Here is a 20,107-nt window from a genome sequence, read left to right on the forward strand (position 1 = left end):
CTGCTATCTGTTGAGTTTTCCTCCCGTTACTCTGTCCTCTGGGACTGTCTACATCTTGCAGCTAAGATGCACGGGGTGCAGTGAACTACTCTGACTGGCTCATGAGTAGACGGTAGTAGCGGTAGATTGGCTTTGCAAAAAACCCGGAGCGTTCTATGAAATGACGCTTAAAAAAAATAATCGCTCGATCACGCAAATTTGATCGTGGGAAGTCAAAATCGTGATCGCGATTAAAATTCGATTAATTGTGCAGCCCTAATTTGTACTGATACAGGGCTAATATCAGGACTGGGCAATACACTTTTTTTTTTTTTACCAACATCATGAATCTTCTAAAGATCTAAAGAATACCCTCTTTCTCTTTTTTAATCTTTTGCAGTAGACTAATGGCATCTAACTAGATGTTTAACCAACCAATCAGCCAACAGCTCTGTAGTGAGCCAGTATGAGAAAGGAAAAACATGGACAACATAATTTTTAGTTATAGTTCCAAGTATAAATCTTCTGTTCTTGCATTATGATGCAGTGTTCTTTATATATATATATGTGTGTGTGTGTGTGTGTGTGTGTGTGTGTGTGGTGTGTATGTACATGGGATAAAAATAACAGAATAGAGCTGTAAAAAAATCTTTAGTTGATACTGAGTATAAATATGTTTAAGACTTTGAAACATGTTTACAAAATCTAAGTTTAACATTTTAACGGCATTGCCACTTATGATGAAGGGAGTGCTCTCCAAGACTGGGTAACCTTTGAGACTATCAACAAAACATTTCAAGAATTTGAATCGCCCAGCCTTGCATGCTGTAGACATATGCAACTAGTGTGCGCGGTTCACAAGTAGACAAGGCTTTTGTTTTAGGGTCAAAAAACCTAAAAGGTTTGTTTGTGGCTGTTTTGTGTAATTTGCTTTCTAGGAGGAGGATTCTGAGACTTTATTTTTACTGGCTTTACGTCTGCTTTCACTGTTCATAGTTATTTCAACAGTTTATCATCCGCCTCTGCACCGCTGGCCCTGCATATAATAAGTATATATATATATATATATATATATATATATATATATATATATATAAGCACCATCATGTTGTTACCATTGAACCTCAGAATGAGAACCAACCAGTGTTAACCTCAACATTTCCCCAGACCCCATACGGAGAGCGCTGGGAAAACATGGAGCGTTTGTAAAAACAAAGTCCACAATCATTTGAAGGGTTCCTCCCCCCTCAAGACCGCATCAAGCTCCTCCCCCCCGCTGCATCCACGGCAGTTGGGGTTAGCTAATTAGGGGGTTGCCACGGGAACGGAATGGCAGCTTAGCCGACGGGTGTAATGACAGGGTGAAGGAGGAGGGCGGGGTCAGATTATAGGCCTGTGAGTATGCTGAGTGGAGCTCAAAAAAGAAAAGAACAAGAAAAAGTAGTAGGGGAGAGAATGTGAAGAAGAATATGAACATGAAAAATGTAAAGAACATAAAGGGGGGCATGAAACTATGAGGGTACATTAATAGTTCAGAAGGAGCTAAACAGTGGAGGGTTGGCGAGAGCAAATTTTACACCTGAGATGACAGAGAAGGAAAGAAATTGTAACAATTGAGGAATTAACTTAAAAGTGTTTGAAAGGAGAAACTTTATTATTTTTGAATACAATCATACAGTATAATGTAGTGTAATTCAATCTCTGCCTTTAACCCATCCTAAGCATTAGGACTAGTGGACAGCCACACAGTGTCCAGGGAGCAGTTTTGGGGCTCAGTGTCTTGCTCAAAGACACTGGCATGTGGACGGAGGAGGCCAATCGTGCGTTTGAAGGCCGACCCTCTCTACCACAGACAGGGAATGACTAAGCGTGTATAGCTCAGTGGTTTCCACATAGAAGTTTGTGTACTCTGGCATGGGCTGTCTAATGTCCACTCACAGATCTTTCTGACTGTGTGTGTGTGTGTGTGTGTGTGTGTGTTTGTGCGTACATCAGAAAAGGTGTCTCATAGCCCACATAGGAAAGACTCAGACAGTGGTCACCACGGCAACAAACAGGAAACGGTGTGCGAGTTTTTACGCAGCTGAGCCTGGTCACCCTGACAATTCTCTTTTTCCTCCTGTGTGGCCCCTCCATTCTTCAGCAGACTAACATCCAGTTGGATCACTGCTAAAAGTGGACTAAAGGAGCTCAGAAACTTGAGGAGCTCGGTGTATTTCAGCCTCTTGGGTTTGGGACATTTTACCACATTATGTGAGGGCTACAAGAGGGCTCAACAATCTGAACTGTGTCATCATATCAGCTTACACTTGGCAAAACCACCACTGCCCAAAACCACAGTGCAGAGTCCCCAGTTCAACTCACGCTTGCACAGCAATTACAATACTCCTTAGTCCAGTCTGTGTTGGTCCTGCCTAAGATTAAACTCAGTCCTTGTTAGCGTCAGCTCCGTAACATGCTCGCTGTCAGCTGAAGATTTACTGAGCTATAAAATCATATTGTAGCCCCTACTGGTGTACATTTGGCATTCCCCTAAAGTCAGAAATGAGTCACTGGTATTTTGAATAGAAGCGATTCAGTCATTTCTCAGTTGGATTCTGCAACAGGCCTCTCTGCCATTGTTTTAAATGGCTAATGCTGTTGCCAATACTGTCTCGAGACATACTTTCTGTTGCACAAACCAGAAGCAGGAGAACATGTCTCTCCTTGGTGTCCTTTTGGATGTTTGCAATCCATTAGTTGCTCATGTGCAACGCCTTGAGCACAGCTCTTTTTACTTTCTTTGGATAAATGTATTGAATTAAAACCCATCATGTTTTCCAACTCAAAGTAGTCTACAGAGACAGTGTGGCTAGTTGGAAAAATAACATTAACCACCAACCAAATTCGGGTGACTTTCTGAAAGCTAATAAGAGTGTCTATGCTCCCACCCACTTAGTCAGATGTTTTGTACAGTTTAGCTGGAAGAGAAGCTTTCTTATGCAATCTGAGGAAGAGCCAATAGTCATGCTAGCAGCTCTGTCAGGCTTTACATAACTAAATGCTAAAGTCACCTTGGTGACATGTGCTAACATGCTGATGTGTAGCAAATATTATACTTACCATGTTCACCAATGTAATTCACTGCTAACCTAAACTCCATCACTCCATCAATTGTTGATACTTAACTCTGGACCAAAGGGATTGACTTACATTCATTTCTCGTCAAATAAAAGTATATTTTCCAACTGCAGTGTCAATCTACAGCATCTGAAAAACTCATCTTTCTCTTTTCTTGCCTTCCTTCTTTCTAGGTATCAGTATTACCTGCAGGTGAAGAAGCAGGTGTTGGATGGACGCCTCCATTGCTCAGTAGAGCAGGGGATCAGACTAGCTGGCCTAGCAGTACAAGGTAAGACACACACACACACACACACACACACACACACACACACACACACACACACACACACACACATACATATACATGAACAAAAATTGCATGTAATCTACCAGAGGGAGACAGGCAGCACAAGAGAGAAGAGTGAGCACAAACTCACACTTTATCGGGTCATCTCGACTTCACTACCTAATATGGCTGCATACCAGTCCACTTGAGTTCCTATGGTATCAGTCTTAACACACACACACACACACACACACACACACACAACCTCATTCCATCTCCAAGTCTTGTTCCTGGGTGCTGTCTGTGTCTCAGGGGGAATGTAAACAGACGGTTAGCTTATCGCCAGTTCCAAGGTTAGCCTTAGCATCAGGAAGACCCTTATCTGTCGTGAGGAGAGGATCCTCCACGACATCTCCTTTTGTCTGTTAGCCGAGTTGAAATATACTGAAATTAGTTTGCTTCCATAATGTGTCAACTGTCAAACTTCTCCACTAGAAATATTATTTAATGCTCCCAAAGCTACATTTAACTTCTTTAGTTACATAAAAAAAGTGAAACAAGTTTAACCTACTAAGCAATTTAGTGGTAAACAACAGCCGTTTTGTATATATATATATATATATATATATATATATATATATATATATATATATATATATATATATATATATAAACAATAGGCGAAGTTTGCTCAAACCATCCGGGTTTACCATCTAGTTTTCTGTTTCTAAACTCTTAAAATATGAGTACCACAACAAAGACAATACATTCCAGGTGATTTGTAAATTACGTTCATACACATGAAAACGGACTCACATTGAGGGGTTTTACCTAAAAGATTATAAAATGTATGCGTTTGTATTTTCTAGCTGACTTTGGAGACTTCACACAGTTCATTTCTCAGGACTTCCTCAGGGAGTACGTGCTCTTCCCAGTAGTGGTGAGTCCTCAAACCGTGTGCGTGCGTGCGTGCGTGCGTGCGTGCGTGCGTGTGTGTGTGTGCGTGTGTGTGTGTGGCCTAAAGGCACACATTCTTGTGTCACCTGTGTACCTCCTCCCTCTGCCTATTGGGTTGAGGTTGACAGACAGTAAACAAAGACAGAATAAGCAAGAAACTGATTGAGATAAAGATCTAGTGGATACTAAGTGTATTACATTGAGGAAGCACTCTGTTACATTGCCAGTTACATGATATTCATTGCTACACCGTTGACTACCGTTTAGCTGCAAAACTGTTTGGACAGGGTTGAGAAAGAGAGGAAGTAACAGTGTTTTAGTGAATTAGTTCACTTTTTCTTTACCTTGGCATCTCTCTGTCCTTTACCCTCATCACATGTTGCTTCTCTTACCTCTCTTTTTTCCGATTCTCATCCTCCATCTCCTTATTTTCCACCTGTTTTGCTCACTTTTTTTCTCTCAGAACTGGCCTAATAGCGAGGAGGTGTTGGAAGAATGCACCCAGAAAGTCGCTGAGGAGCACAAGAGTCACTGGTACACCTTAATTTTTATAGTGTTTGTGTACATGTGCACATGGGGAGAAAAGAGGAAAAAAGATTCCGAGACTACGATTTACCTAGTACCAGATACTATATCTGTCTGTACTTTCCAGTCGCATGCAGAACGCTGAAGCAGAGCTGCTGTACATCAAGGATGTGGAGAAACTGGACGGCTTTGGGCAGGAGAGCTTTCCTGCTAAGGTAAATCAATTATAAATCACCCACAGCCTCCTACACAGACACACCTCCACAGAGTAGCCAATTTATTTCATTGTGAGATTTTACTGTGTCATTTTGTTCAATCTTCTTCCACAGGACAACTACACCAATGATATTTTCATCGGCGTGTCCTTCATTGGGGTGTTTGTCAAACACAGAAATGGCAGATCCATCATGCTCCACAAGTAAGCCCCTCCCACCCCCTCCATCTACATCATATTTATCTATTTTTGTAGCCTGTATTAGTTTGTCTGTGATCATGAAGTGGTGCAAATAAATGAATATGCAAGAAAATATTATGTATTTTGTGTGGGAAAATGCAATCCTTGTGTACATTTGCTTGTGTTCCTGTGTGGACAGGTGGAAGGACATTGGTACCATAGCGCACAACAAGTCAGCCATCACAGTAGAGATAACAAGCAGAGATGACACCATTATTTTTCACATGGTAAGTGTTGTGTCTGCGGGCCTTTTACAAGGTTTATAGTGGGAAATTAAACCAAAAAAACACATTACTAGATATCCCTGCACACAGACAAATACATGGTCTTGATTTCCTTGAAGTACAATTGCTGTGTTAATTTAAAATATCAATGTTTTTCTCTCTGTGTTTGTATCTGAAGGAGGATATGGAAATGGCCAAGTACATCGCTCGTCTTTTCACGGCCAGACACAAATTCTACAAACAGAACAAGATCTGTGCAGAGTGAGTGTCGAGGCTAGCTGAAGGCCGTTAGAACACTTTTATGTCCTGAATAATCATTTAATGTTTAAAAATAACAAAACAACCTTTTGTTCTATTAAAAGAAAAAGTAATACAAAAATAAAACTGTGTAACTTTAATCTTAAATTGGTGATACAGAGTTCACAGTATTTTTGGTTTATGAATCATCTTGTGTTTGTTTCCCTTCAGGCCCAATCACTCACCTGCACCAATCAGGAGGAGACCCACATGGACCCACCGCCTATCTCTGGTACCGTCATTTTCTTGCTTTGAAATTGTTCAATATCACTGGTTATTGCTGAGTGGTTTGACAAAGTATATAAATAAGACCAGACGGCAGGGGACAGAGGGAGAATATGGGAGGGAAGACAGAAATGGCCGTGGTTAGAGATTTTACCCTGCTCTTCCACTCAGGGCATCACCTAATTGGGCCATGGAGCCTTGGTTTTAACATGCGTTGGTGGTGTGGTGGGTGTTGTTGGAAAGTTTGCAAGGGTGTTGCTTGGTTTGATTTCCGCTGCGACAATGAAGGCAGTGATTTGTGCGTCTCCCTCCCTGCTGGCCAGACAATGGCTAGGCTAAATGTGGCACAATAGCTGTTTCACTCAGTCCACTCAAGTGCTCAGTTATCTATCTGGAGAACTGCAGGTATTGGTGGTTTACAACTCCATGGCCCTTGAGTAGATCTGAGTCAGTCACATTCACCTGTTGTGCTAGGAAAGATTGCAATGTGATATTTTAATGTTCATTTAGTGGCTGTTTTATTAGGTGCAGATGATGATATGCATAACTTAATGAAGCATAAACGTGAATTGCTTCTTTTTTATTGAATTGAATGTGTTTCTTTATTCAGCCGCGGCCCCAGTCCTGTAACTTCCAGTCAATGCATTCCCAGTATGGAGAGCATTATCAGGACACACAGAGCTCCCAAGGTATGTGTAAAAAAAAAAAAAAAAACACACACACACATATTTACAGTAAGTTTCAACCCCTCCAGCTCACTGCTTTGACCACAGTGTGATTTAAGATTGATCCTCCCTGATGATAACTGAAGCATTTGAATGGAGCTAATTGTGTCTTTCCCATCAGGCATGTGACTCACAGGCCATTTGTATTTTAACAATCTCCCAGCAAATTAGAGCCCAACGTTTGGGGTGCAGAGCAGTGACCTCATTTTGCTCTTTCATTGACTTGTTCACACACTCAGTCGGCCTTATAATCCAAAGAGCTTTACTCATGTCGGTTTGAGCGTAAAAGAGAGCGAGTGGAAAAAATTCTGGGTGTGCTGCTATGTGTGGGTGTGAGATCATTTTGTAGCGTGACCTCATCACACTCCGTTTGTGTTGACGGAGATTATGTATGTCTGCCTGCTTGTGGGCTTGAGATAGTTTCACACAAGAGAATCCTCTATTTGTTGAGTAAAGAGGAATGGCATGCATACCACTTACCATCATTATGGTGGGATGAAAATGTTCCCAATCTATCCCTTTCTAAATTGGTACTTACTACTGGGAGGGAATTTTCTGAATTTTTTCAAAGGTGGTTGGTGCTGCAGTGTAACCAGACACAAACAATGATATTTCTGCCACATCAGAAACATCTTCAGGTTGAAAACACCAAAGCCACCTTCAGTACACTCAACTTAAAAAAAAAGAAATCTGTTTTTCTCTAAAGGACAAAATTGACTTCTTTTTTTTTCATCCCTTCTTTCTCCCTCTTTTGATCTTCAGACAGCATCTTCCATGACGACCCCTACTACAAGTCTGAGACCAGTCTGGACCGCTGCCCGGCGGACTTTCCTTTCCGTAACGGTACCGTGCCCAATGGAAGCATGTACAGCAGCCCCAGCTTGAGCTCCCTCAATCATTCCCAGACTTTTGTCCCACCCTCGCCCATGTCCTCCAACCTCAGCATCCCTGGCAGCGAGCTAATGCGCCCTGACTACATCCCCAGCCACCGCCACAGTGCCATCATTGCTCCGTCCTACCGGCCCACGCCTGAGTATGATGCTGTCATGCGGCAGAAGCGGCGCATAATTCCCGCTCACCATGACCTCCACAGCCAATCGTTGCGCAGTCTGAACATCAGTAATGCATGTGCTTACCGTCAGCCTGAGGCTCTGGTGTATAGCCAGCCAGAGATGAGGGAGAGGAGCCCTTATCATGGCCTGGGGCCCAATCCTGGACCTTACACACCACAGGTAAAGATGGATGCTCTGTGTTTGATCTTGTTAAATTTCTGGATTTTATGTCCATCTCACACTGTTTTTTCTATAAATTTTCACCTTGCAGATCAGCTACAGTAAGCCAGTGTCCCATGGCCCTCATCAGGGAGGACCAGCCAGCAGCCAGGGCCCATGTCATTCACCCTGCGTTAATGGAGGGGGAGGCAGTGGTGGGGGTGGAGGTGTAGGAAGCTCCATCTCTCACACTGTCAGCACACCTGAGCTGGCAAATACCAAACAACAGGGGAACAATGCGGGAAGCTATGCAGCTACAGCTAACATGCTGAGAAACCACATGTCGCGTCCTCCTCCTCCCTACCCTTCCAGCTCCTTCCGTCCGGCCACCAGCACCCCGGACCTAGCCAGCCACCGTCACCGTTGCATGGGGGGCAGCAGTCCAGAGCTGGTTACCCGTATGGTGCAGCTCTCAGTCAAGACATTCCAGCCGGACAGCTCGGCCGTGGTTCACCAGTCCCTGCAGGAAGTTAGTGAACCATTAACTGCTGCTGCAAAGCACCGCTCCACCCTGGGCAAGCGACACAGCATGGAGGTGATCAGCAGCATGAGAGGAGGAGGGATGGAGGGCATGGTGATGAAGGGAATGAATGCTCCCCTAAATCGGAGGAATACTCTGCGAGAACATGTGATGCCGCCTCAGCCTCAGTCCATTCCTCAACCCCAGCCCCAGCCCCAGACCCCTCAGCCACAACCCCAGCCTCCAGCTCAGCAGCCACAGGAGGTGTCCATGCAGATGCCTGCCCAGAAAACATCTGAGACTTGTGTAACGCCACCTGTGGCCTACCAGCATCAAAAGACTCTCTCCAATGCTACAATGCTCATACACAGTAGTGAGAGTGAAGAGGAGGAGGAAGAGGAAGAGGAGAGGCCTGAGTTGGATGTTCAAATCCCAGGTCTCAATGAGGACATCAGTATCAGCGCTCAGCTCCAGGCTGCATTGGCCAAGCTGCCCAACAAACCCCCTCCTGAGTACCCTGGTCCTCCTAGACCTTCAAGTAATGCTCAAATCCGCACCCAGAACCACACTCACCACCGAAACCATAATCAAGGGGCACAGAGCAACCAGGGACCAATGGACCCAAACCAATCCCAGGGCCGAGCAATGAAAGCTGGGCAGTGCCCAGGTGTTAGCGGGCCTGGAGGTGGTGGTGGTGGTGCAGGTGGTGGTGGGACACTGACCCGAGGGGACCAGGGTGGAGTGAATGGAACAGTTTTAGGTCCATCTATTTCAGAACCGGACCTTACCAGTGTGAAGGAGAGAGTGAGGAAGGAGCCGGTCAAAGAGAGGCCGGTGTCAGAGATGTTCTCCTTAGAAGACAGCATAGTGGAGAGGGAAATCGCTCAGAGGGTGAGACAGTCATTCAGTAATTCATTACCTTGACACTGTTTATTTTATGCAAGTGCCAACATATTTTTTTATATTGATCAGTCGTGAAATTCCGATTTAAATAACAAAAAATAATTTGACAGCAATGTTGACAATCATTTATTTTATTTAATCCTGTACTGGACAAACACACCCCCACACCATACTGGTACAGTTTTAAATATTTCAGTCTGTTGTTTGCTAGCTAGTTTTATGGCTCCTGATTAGCAGTAATCCGGGGTTCAGCACCTGAGAGGGTAGCACTAGGCTCTGAGTCCCCCGGGCAGCTAGAACCCTTATAAATCCCTCCGATTATTCTTTGGGTTGTTTTCTTGTGTAGTTTGGCTCTCTGTTAAGGCACAAACATTTCACACAGCAGCAGAGTCCAGGTATAAGTCAAATCATATAATTGGCTCACTTAAGTTGCTATAAACCTCACTGTTCAAGAGTGACCTGGCGTTGCCGGCTGTTTATAGTGTGAGTCAATGAAATTCCAAAATGTTTTTCTTTGGTCCAAAGGTCCAAAGCTGTTTTCCCTCAGATGGTTTATCTCATACCTAGAGGACACCATTGGTGACCCCCAAGCTGTTGTTTTGACTGTCCCACAGGGAATGAGGGAGGTGGAGCGGTCCTGGAGGTTTAATAGCATCAGAGATTAGCAGAAGTAATCCTTGGAGGAAGGAGGGACTGTGCAATGTGGGTCAGAGTTTGGTTAGCTTGGTAGAGAGGAAAAAAGACAGGGTGACAGAGGGAGTGAGTGCTCTGTAAAGAAAAGGAGGCCAAATAGGTAAGTGGGAATAAACAAAGGACTGAAAGATTGAAACATATGTGCAGAAGGACAAAACAAGGAGGAAAGCATCAAAAGAAGTTGAGGGCAAAGTTAGATGGATAAGAAGCTGCAAGTCTGCTCTTAATAGGCTTTAGATTCAGACTCGTTAGCTCACACCATTGGACGGAATGCAATTGGATTGGTACGGCCAGGTTTGCCCTACAGACAGAATGGACACACACACACACACACACACACACACACACACACACACACACACACACTTACACATGTGTCAAATCGTCCCCACCCACTTCTACACATGCACGTGTGCACACGTACCAATTTGAGGCCAGCGCAGGTCAGTCAGTCTCGCCATGCTCCCGCTACCTGTAGCCATGACACCAGGATTTTCCTCTCTCTTGAAGACGCTGGAAAGACAGAAGATGTCCGTGGACTCCATGAAGAGGCCGCTGATGATGGCCGCCCTCAACGGCCTATACGTGGCCCGAATGCCTGTCCCTGTGAGTCCCGCGGAAGAAGGTGCCAAGGCTGCTACCGACGAACGGGTACAAACTTTTGCTCTTAATTTATAAAATATATGTGGGGTTGCCTGAGTTTTTAGATTTTATACTTTGTGTCTAAAAGTATTTTTGAAAGATCTAGCACATGTCATTTTGTTTGTTTTTCAGTTAGATGTGTGCTATTTATTTATTTATTTTAAATTATGGTGTTATGGTTGACTTAAATTGAAGTAATAGTATTATGTGAACATTCTAGGATTGTTATCATTTTATGTTACAGTGGATACAAAACTCAAAGTTCTTTAGAGCTCTTTTTTTACTCACAATTGCTCAATAGGTACATAACCAAACCATTATAGACATAACTATAATCACACCACAAGTATGGTACGATCAAGGAATTAAATAAAACCTCCAAGCCCCAATTTAATTCAAGCAAAGTTTATGTCTGTTTGGAGGATTCATGTTGGACCTTTTAACGTACAGGTTCCTCACCTAATGGTAGTGATTAAGGAAACTTGGCTGAAGATTGTCACTGTAAAACTCTAGATAATCACACAATAATTTAATTTTCCAAATTCTGTCTGTCCTTTTTGAGTGTAGAGGTGTGAAACCCAACCTTTGTCCTGACTGTTGCTAAGCTAACGGGGGCAAGCCCTAAGTGGGCTGTGGAACGCGTGGCATGGTGGTGCTTATCGCCTTTAGGCCCGTTGGTATGTTAAGAATGTGACCCGAGAGAGAGAGAGAGAGCAAACCACACAGAAAGAGTGATAGAGAGAGAGCAGGAGAGACAGAGATGCTGTCCTCTCAAACATATCTGGCCTAATAAATACAGACCCCCATCAGGATGAATACCACCACTGCATATTTGGCTCATTTACCGCTGTGTTGATGCAGTTTACATGCTTGAGTTCTTTGACTTTGAAGTCAGTATTCAGCGGATGAGAGTTTTAAAAATGGGATTTCTGAATTCTTCTGGCCTGAATAGTCTTTTGGGTTTGGTAGAATGTAAACTAATAAAAGGCCCTTGGGCACTGAATGAGAAATCTCTGAATCATATGAATGACTAACACCCCCTCCTCTCTTGTTCTTTCTCTCTCTGTCGCTTCAGTGTAAGACCTTGGAGTTGAAGCTGGAAGAGGAGCGGGTCTTCACTGAGTATGAGCAGGTGCCCAAGAAGAGGACAGACTGTGTTGTCACTACAGCAACTCTTCCCGAAAACACTGAGCGCAACCGTTTCCGTGACGTTGTTCCATACGAAGAGAATCGGGTTGAGCTTGTACCAAACAAGGAGAACAACACAGGCTACATCAATGCCTCGCATATCAAGGTGCGCTTGAGGGGTCATGGGTAAAATGCCCAAAAAGTGTAAAAAGGAATTTAATCGATGATAATAGCTTCTACCTTTTTGGAATCCAGACTTTGATCTAATTCATGTGATGCTTTCACTGTGTTTAAAAAAAGGAGGGAAGTCGTTTTGTACATGTTTATCTTCCTATGAAAACTCTCCATAATGTCAACCAGCCAAAAAAGAAGCCTTTGTTAAAATAGATCTTTTAGGACATCCTATGGGTTTTAAAATGGTTTATTTAGCTTAAGTAGCTAAATCCATAAAGGAACACTTTACACACATGTATCTCCAAAATTGGAGATACATGGTTATACACGCACATAAAAACAGGTGGATAGAACCACACCTATAGATAGATAACATCATTCAACATGAAGGCCGGGTTTTTATATCAGACTTCATCATCTGTCAGTTTTCAGTTCCAACCAATATAGAGGAACAGAATTATATTGACAGGTAAAACTGTTAAAGTAATTAATATAAAGTGTATATATATATATATATATATATATATAAAGTGTTTCATAAGATTCAGGTTCATGTCTTTGGCACTAAGTCACAGTTATGTCAGTGTCAAAGTACTTTGCAACAGTCACATCGTACACCAAAAATTAAAGCAATGAGCATCAACCTGACACATTCAGCTCTCTGCTAGTCTTTGTAGGGTCATTCCAAAGCAGCGAAAGGCTTCGGAGGAAAGCATGAAAGGCAGTTGTTGAAGGCTGTTTGGGCCTTTAAGCTCACAGAGCTTGTGGAATTCCCAAAGAATGTGGTCCAAACTCCAAACCCTCTTAAGTCAACCTGAGCTGCTCTCAGTAGCCCACTATTCATGCTTAGTTGCAAACTGTGTGTGTGTATGCATGAGTTTGCATTTCACCAAAGCAGCACTGAATCACTGCCTATCACGGTATAACCCTCTTACTTTCCCCCGTCATTTAAGGTAGCTGCCACAGAACAAAAGGCCTTGTTTATTCCTCATCCATCTCCTAATACACTGTTTACAGTCACAAGGTGGCTTGAGGAATTAGCTGGGACATGCTCATTATGCAATGGCACTCTGTGGTTGGGGTGTATTGAAGATGGGAATGTTTTCGGTGCTGTGTGTGGCCTTGTGATTACTAATTAGAGAAAGCAAAAGAAGGTTAAAGAAGAGGGAATTTTATAAGTGAGAAAAAAGAATCAAACTGTGGATGAAAATTATGTTTATACTGCCCTCTAACGGTGAATGAGATTATTGTCAATGTGTGTAAATAAGCTGCTAACATTCAATACAAAGTATAAATGCATTAATTTCTGGCTGAAGTGTGAGTTTTCTATGTAATTGAAATGTGGTTCTTAGCAAGCAGATTAGCTTGTTTACTCGTGTGTAGGCAGATTCCTGTTTGCACTGCGCACTAATGTGTGTGTGTGTGTGTGTGTGCGTGTGCACATGTGTGTGTGTGTTGTGTGTTTTCCCAGGTGATGATTAGAGGGGAAGAGTGGCACTACATTGCCACCCAGGGCCCACTAGCCAACACCTGTGCCGACTTCTGGCAGATGGTCTGGGAGCAGGGGGTCAACGTCATCGCCATGGTTACTGCCGAGGAGGTACGCATGCACAAACACACACACACACGCACACATGGCACACACAGATGTTGCGTCTGTCTGTGTTTGAGAAATAGGATGACAGTGAGAGTGTATGTGTGTTACTGTGTCTTTATGTTTGTGATTATGGGATTATATGTAAGTGTCAGGGCACATTGTCTATTTTCCCTCACCCCCATCTTCACCCTTTTTTCCATCCAGGAGGGTGGCAGATCCAAGAGTCACCGCTACTGGCCTAAACTGGGATCCAAACACAACTCAGCCACTCATGGCAAGTTCAAGGTGACCACCAAATTCCGCACCGACTCGGGCTGCTACGCCACCACGGGGTTAAAGGTCAAACACCTTCTGTCTGGCCAGGAGAGGACTGTCTGGCACCTTCAGTACACTGACTGGCCTGAGCAGGGCTGTCCCGAATATGTCCAGGGATTCCTCTGTGAGTGTCATCATAATCTTCATTGTGTGTATGAATTTCAAGACATGACAAGAAGTGATGAAACAATCATCATGCTTTCATAATTTAATGTCTAATTAAAACAATAGTTTGACATTTTGTGAAATATGCTCATTCACTTTCTTTCAGAGAGTTAGTCAAGATATCCCATTCACGGCTGTGGTGAAGCTAGAGCCAGAAGGCCGTTAGCTTAGCCTAGCATAAAAACTGGGAGCATGGGGCTTCTGGCTCTAGATTCATATTTATCTGAAAGATATGAGAAAGGTATTTTTATTCAAGAAAGCAAGTGTGTGTAATTCCCATACCTTTTTTAAAGAAGCCACATGCTCTAAAAATATCATTATACAACATGTGAGCAACAAAAGCAGTTGTCCACGTTCAACAAATTCTCTGTTCAGCCTGAAAGACACATTCCTCACATGTAACCTTTTGTCTTCTTTTTTCCCGCAGCCTACCTTGAGGAGATCCAGTCTGTAAGGAGACACACCAACTCCATGTTGGACACTTCAAAGAGCCTCAATCCACCTGTGGTGGTTCACTGTAGTGCCGGGGTGGGTCGCACTGGAGTGGTCATCCTCACTGAGCTCATGATCAGCTGCCTGGAGCACAATGAGGTGGGTGGACTCTGACGTGACAGGGTTGCAAAGAGTCTGATTGGGCTGTAAGGTTTTGTCATTTTTAGAATCACATTTTTTCTTTGACAAGATATATTGTATGTGTAACAAGTATCTCATACATTTACACACAGCTTAATATTTTGGATAAAAAACATACACATTGGTCTTTTTTATATATCTTGATATAAAAAAATACCATTGTGTATGTTTTTTTTATCCATGAGGATGCAAATCATGTGACTTGAAAACATTTGAAGTAGAGTTGTTTAAAAGATGCTGCACATTTGTAAAACACTATATACACCTTCTCATCCAGGTATGTAGATCAGGTATTCTCCCGTTATTATACTCATTGAATCCTCTGTAGTGAGACAATGCAAATACATACAGGAGAGGCGGCAGGTTAATGTGTTCTGGTTTCCGGTTGTTGTCCGCGTAGTATTGACCAATCACGTTTGAGCGGGCTTTGGTTGCATGCAGGTAAACAGTAAAGAGGAAAAGAGGCCAACGTCATTGGTCGATATGCAATCTCGGAACCCATAAGCTATTGGACCTGGCGCACGGAAGAGGAAATCTTGGCCCAGATATCCATTATCTGGATATACTGTAGGCCGGCACTTTCAAGCAATACTTGGCAGGGGATTGGAGGAACCACACGTCTATGAAACTCTCGCCAAAGCCAATCGGGAGAAGAGCAAAAACATCTTTTTCATCTAGAACAGCCTAAAGTGCCGTTCTTTGCTCTTTTTTTAATAAATAAATACTTTCCAATTCTGATTTGACTGATGCTATTGTAGCATCTACACTAACCTTTTTAGGAGCCACCATTGTTGCTTTGAACAAACAGTGGCCTCTCCGTGTTGTCACACAAACCTAAACCACGCCCATAGCTGCCAGTTGTACTTCACGGGACGCTGATTGGTCTCGCGTCTCGGCAATCTCGCGGGATCACGTTATATCGCAAGACTCCCAACTGCCCTGCAAGGTAGTGCTACACTGTAACCCCAGAAATACTGTCCGTTACTCCCAGAGGCTTAATTGGCGTCAGACCGATAGCCGGTGGGTTCTGTAATTGACGTACATACATACAGTATAGCCTTGTTACTGCATACATACTGAGGCCATTTTACAGTTTATACCCCTAAATGATTGTCTGTCACTTTTCTCTCACTTTATTATTTCTTCTCAATCACCGTCTTTTGTCTGTCTCTTCTTCCCTTCCCTTCAGCCCGTCGACGTTCCCACCATGTTGTCAGGGCTGAGGCAGCAGAGGATGCTAATGGTGCAGACCATTTCCCAGTACAAGTTTGTCTACCAGGTCCTCATTCAGTTCCTCAAGAACTCCCGCCTCATCTGAGCCTAGGGTCCAGACCTTTGACCTTACATGATATGGAAGAATGGTACCAGAGAACATCAATGGTCCTTTAAATAAGCACGAGGACTGTGCAAAACATACAGTATATCTGATAGCTGGTTGGAAGCAGATACAGAGATCCGTTTTCTTTCTGGCAGTTTATGAAAATTCTAGTGGATTTTCACACAAACTCACCTCAAGGGAGGAAACGATTTTTGTAGGCCTGTGTAGACCCTTATTGCTAATCAGTATAGTTGTTTTTCCCGTGGGTTTAATTCTTGGACCTGGTCCTTATGTGCGAAGAATGAATGTTTTTGCATTTTCCCAATGCGTGTCTATAAGCCCCGTGTGTTCTAGAGATTTCTTAACAAATGTTTCAGTTTGGATAGATTGCCTGCCTGCTACATTTCTCATTTATTAGTTAGCCATTGATAGAGATGGCACTATGCTGCATCAACAGTAGATGGCAGCAGTATTATGACTATTTTCTATACTCTGAAAGAGTTTGCCAAACAAAAGTATTCTTTAAATCACTGTTAAAATTATAAAATGTTCCACTTATTTTTAACAGAGTATTGATTAATACAGAAAATATTTACTTTAACATTGTAACAAATGTTTTTATTTATTTCTTTTAAGATTGTGGCCACCTTTGCAATTGAATGGAGCATTGACAAGCATGTTGATCATTGCCCTGTCACTTATAATTTGTACTATATTATTTGGAAAGCTGTTCTTGTCAATGTCCAAAGGATCACTGATATTTTTCCTTAATGCATTTCTATTAAGATCCTCCCCCACAAGCACACAAAGTGTATTTTAACAGTTGATTGTTTATTGAATCACTGCGCCTTGCGTTCAAATGTGTCTTAACACATTTCTTACCTTAAAACATTTCAAAAGTCTAAAAGGTTTTTGTCTGATGATTTAGAGGTCATTTATAAATATAGTTTCACATTTTGCTGTCAATAGAGAATTGTGTCCTTATACAGAAAATACTGTATACAATGTATCATTGTGCCTTATTGAAACCGGAAACAAGCCCTTTCTTCATTTTAGGGTTCTAGATGGGTTTGGTACACTAAATTACTTTTTTTATCTCCAAAGATTAAATCTTTGTATCAGTATTTAATAGTTAGCGTTTTGTTATGACAACAACTTTAACATATCAAATAATTTACCAAACTCTCAGGTAAAGATTTGGTAGTAGGAGAATACTGATGTCTTGGTTTTAGTTTTGAAGGATAATAATAAAAAACAAAAAAGGCAGCCGTTAGTACTAATCTGATCCAAACCCAGTTGATTATTATGTTGCCATTTTCCTGGATCATGTTTATAAAATTACACTCTGAAGAATTTCCTTTTACATGTTATGTTAAATATTCTTTCTTATTAACCTGAATCATGATGCAAAGCCAGCCATGTCCATAGTAACTTTGTACATAATGGGCATGTGACAAACGATTTCTACAAATTCTTTATATAGTTTCTTTTTTTTGACTTGGTACCTTAAAAATACCGCGACATAATAAACTATGCATGTATTTTTTATATTTCAATGTATATATTCTCAAATAAGTATAAGCTTTCTGCTCTCTTGACATATAAGTGTTTTGTTGCACTTCTGTTCTCTTTGTGACAGTATTTCCTCACACAGCATTCCACTGTTTGTTTATATTTAATTTTTCCCCTTTATTTTTTTTGTTGGCAAAAATACCGAATACCTTTTCAGAGTATGTGTACATATATTTTGTATATGTGTTTTCAGTGCATTAAGTCTTTTGTTTTTCTCTCCCCAGATATGTTATACTTGCTTATTATGCAATAAAGCCTTATTTTCTTTAAGACTGTTGCCACAAATTCATTTATTTTGTAATAATTTCCATTAGCTGATAATAATGCCTGTGTTGGAAAGGGGTTTTCTCTCAGTACTGGAGACATTAATTAGCGCATAGCACTCACACAAAGTTCTAGTGCAAACACTGTGCTCCATCCCAGCTCGCCATTGTGACTCGGGCCCGTTCTGCAGCTTTATTAGACCCCTTGTGGTGAGGCGGCTGTCCTGATTGGCTGGCAGGGATTTTGTTGAGTTGCACCCCCCTCCCCCCTACGATCCTATGTAAACAACTCAACTCCGATAAATGGCAGGGCCCAGCTGACATGTCAGTGAATAGCCAAAACACAAACAAAATCATGAACAATTTGGAAAATAATTATTTATCCCAGACTTTCATATTAAATGCATGCTTGGTACAAAAGTATCCTGCATCCAACAAACTAATAGGTTATTGCATACATTACACAAAAAATATTTTTGTAGCACAAAACTTTGCATAAAAAAACATGAATGCTCTCCATTTTTTCCTCAGTACCAAAAAGAGTAAAATGTGTCTTCAGTTCTGTAAAGCTACTAATGAAAGGAGTGTTTGCAGTTGCTTCGGACCAGCTGTGTTCAACATTTCTTTCCTTTCTCGTCATTTTCGTGTCATCTCTTTACGCAACTCTGTCAAGTAGAAGTGATCCTTTCCATGAGCCACTTCCATTATGGAAATTGCCTATGTACAAACAAACATAATTGTACAACATAAAAATATGTATATGATTTCTAGGTATATTCCTCTAAGTAAGGTACTTGATACAGAAACTACCAATACCAATATCAAAGTTTTAAATGGAGTTAATTTGTTAACTAAGGTTCGGGAGCAGGGCCACGCCTAAACCACACCTCTAATCACCAGACAAACCTACATATACCGTGCTGCGTAGCCAGACTTGCGTCTCTGATTGCTTGACCCACCCTCCCTTACCCTCTCCTTTCATCCATCTTCCATTCCTGTTGCACTTCTCTCTCTTGTCTCTTCTAGGTACCGTCTGGGGGGGTCTGTAAACTATTCGGGCGAAAACTGCTTCTGAGACAGAACCCCCATCCTGAGTCTCTTCCACCCGGACATCACACATCCTCCCAGACCAGCCATCAGACGACATCCACATCAATTTCGCACATTCATAATGTTCATTTGCACATTCATAATGTTCATTAAATCTTTAACTAACACATGGTTGTGGCGTGGTCCATGCTAGTGAAAGTGATACCCAGGCCTAATGAGTTTTTTTAATTTGACCATAATATGATTTACTTTGTTTACTTTGTTAAACGTGCTTTGTAGCTACTGTTTTTGAGAATGAATGTCTGATGTAAAAGTTCAGTAGGTCATGTTACCTTCTTGAGAATGCTGACGCCCACTGAGTACCTCTCCAGTCCCATGTACAGCCTGCCCAACTTGAGGTACATGGAGGACACATTCAAAGAGTAGGGTGGATACAGCTTGCTGCATTGGAAAGAGATCATACATATTGATGATTACTCTTTTTTTTGTTTTGATCACCTTGAGAACTTTTCAAACTGTTCACTGTTTCTCATCACCTGTAAGGTTTGATGATCTTCTCGCCGTATCTGATAGCTCCGTCTGGATCTTGCATGTAGAGACAAACACCCATGGCCTGGTACATCATGTGAAGCATGTAGACATTGGAATCATCAAAGACAGCACCCATCTCATCCAGGCTCTGTTCACACATCTCCAGCAACTCACTAGGGGGTGCCGCAGAGTCAAGGGCTGCACTGAGTTATTACAGGGCCTCTGAACATATTAATAACAAATGAGTGTTGAAAGCTCATTGCTATAGAATGATATCTGCATAAGAAAGCTTAACGCTTGTATGGTATTCGGGTCAAATTGACCCATTTAAGAATTTTTACAAGAAGAAAAATGGTAAAGTATGTTTTTTCTACCTGAAAATCAACGGCCTTACCTTATGATCAACATGTATTCCTGACTCAATTCAGAAGATTATTCTGGATATGACCCCTCATGTTTTTACCAAGATAAGAATGATCACATAGTGGATTTTTAACATGAATTATAACCTTATGAGAAAAAACAAATCACACTTCCATTTTGAATTGTGTTCTAGAGACAGCTTGCATTCCCAAAACGTATACAGTATGTCATCTCAATTGTTTGAAATTGAGATAT

At 42.0% G+C, this 20,107-nt stretch overlaps 2 protein-coding genes across 3 annotated transcripts in view; one reads left to right on the forward strand and one right to left on the reverse strand.

The window, feature by feature from the left end:
* LOC116706202 (tyrosine-protein phosphatase non-receptor type 14) overlaps positions 1-17,915 on the forward strand; it is a 54,253-nt gene extending 36,338 nt beyond the window's left edge. For both annotated transcript variants that reach the window (XM_032542895.1, XM_032542894.1), the window contains exons 4-20: positions 3,273-3,370; positions 4,237-4,307; positions 4,788-4,858; positions 4,977-5,064; positions 5,179-5,267; positions 5,443-5,530; positions 5,706-5,788; positions 5,996-6,056; positions 6,660-6,738; positions 7,537-8,006; positions 8,098-9,396; positions 10,612-10,752; positions 11,819-12,037; positions 13,517-13,645; positions 13,847-14,081; positions 14,550-14,713; positions 15,945-17,915. In XM_032542895.1, the coding sequence (XP_032398786.1) occupies positions 3,273-3,370; positions 4,237-4,307; positions 4,788-4,858; positions 4,977-5,064; positions 5,179-5,267; positions 5,443-5,530; positions 5,706-5,788; positions 5,996-6,056; positions 6,660-6,738; positions 7,537-8,006; positions 8,098-9,396; positions 10,612-10,752; positions 11,819-12,037; positions 13,517-13,645; positions 13,847-14,081; positions 14,550-14,713; positions 15,945-16,073 (3,514 nt within the window). In that variant the 3' untranslated portion in view covers positions 16,074-17,915. The remainder of the gene's footprint in view (positions 1-3,272; positions 3,371-4,236; positions 4,308-4,787; positions 4,859-4,976; positions 5,065-5,178; positions 5,268-5,442; positions 5,531-5,705; positions 5,789-5,995; positions 6,057-6,659; positions 6,739-7,536; positions 8,007-8,097; positions 9,397-10,611; positions 10,753-11,818; positions 12,038-13,516; positions 13,646-13,846; positions 14,082-14,549; positions 14,714-15,944) is intronic.
* The window catches only part of smyd2b (SET and MYND domain containing 2b), a 9,812-nt gene continuing 7,172 nt past the window's right edge, over positions 17,468-20,107 (reverse strand). Inside the window, exons 10-12 of the mRNA XM_032542896.1 lie at positions 19,495-19,669; positions 19,291-19,399; positions 17,468-18,625 (exon numbers count right to left, since the gene is read on the reverse strand). Coding sequence (XP_032398787.1) covers positions 18,545-18,625; positions 19,291-19,399; positions 19,495-19,669 — 365 coding nt within the window. The 3' untranslated portion in view covers positions 17,468-18,544. The remainder of the gene's footprint in view (positions 18,626-19,290; positions 19,400-19,494; positions 19,670-20,107) is intronic.

This window comes from Etheostoma spectabile, chromosome 18 (genome assembly GCF_008692095.1).
Source record: "Etheostoma spectabile isolate EspeVRDwgs_2016 chromosome 18, UIUC_Espe_1.0, whole genome shotgun sequence".
Taxonomy (NCBI): domain Eukaryota; kingdom Metazoa; phylum Chordata; class Actinopteri; order Perciformes; family Percidae; genus Etheostoma; species Etheostoma spectabile.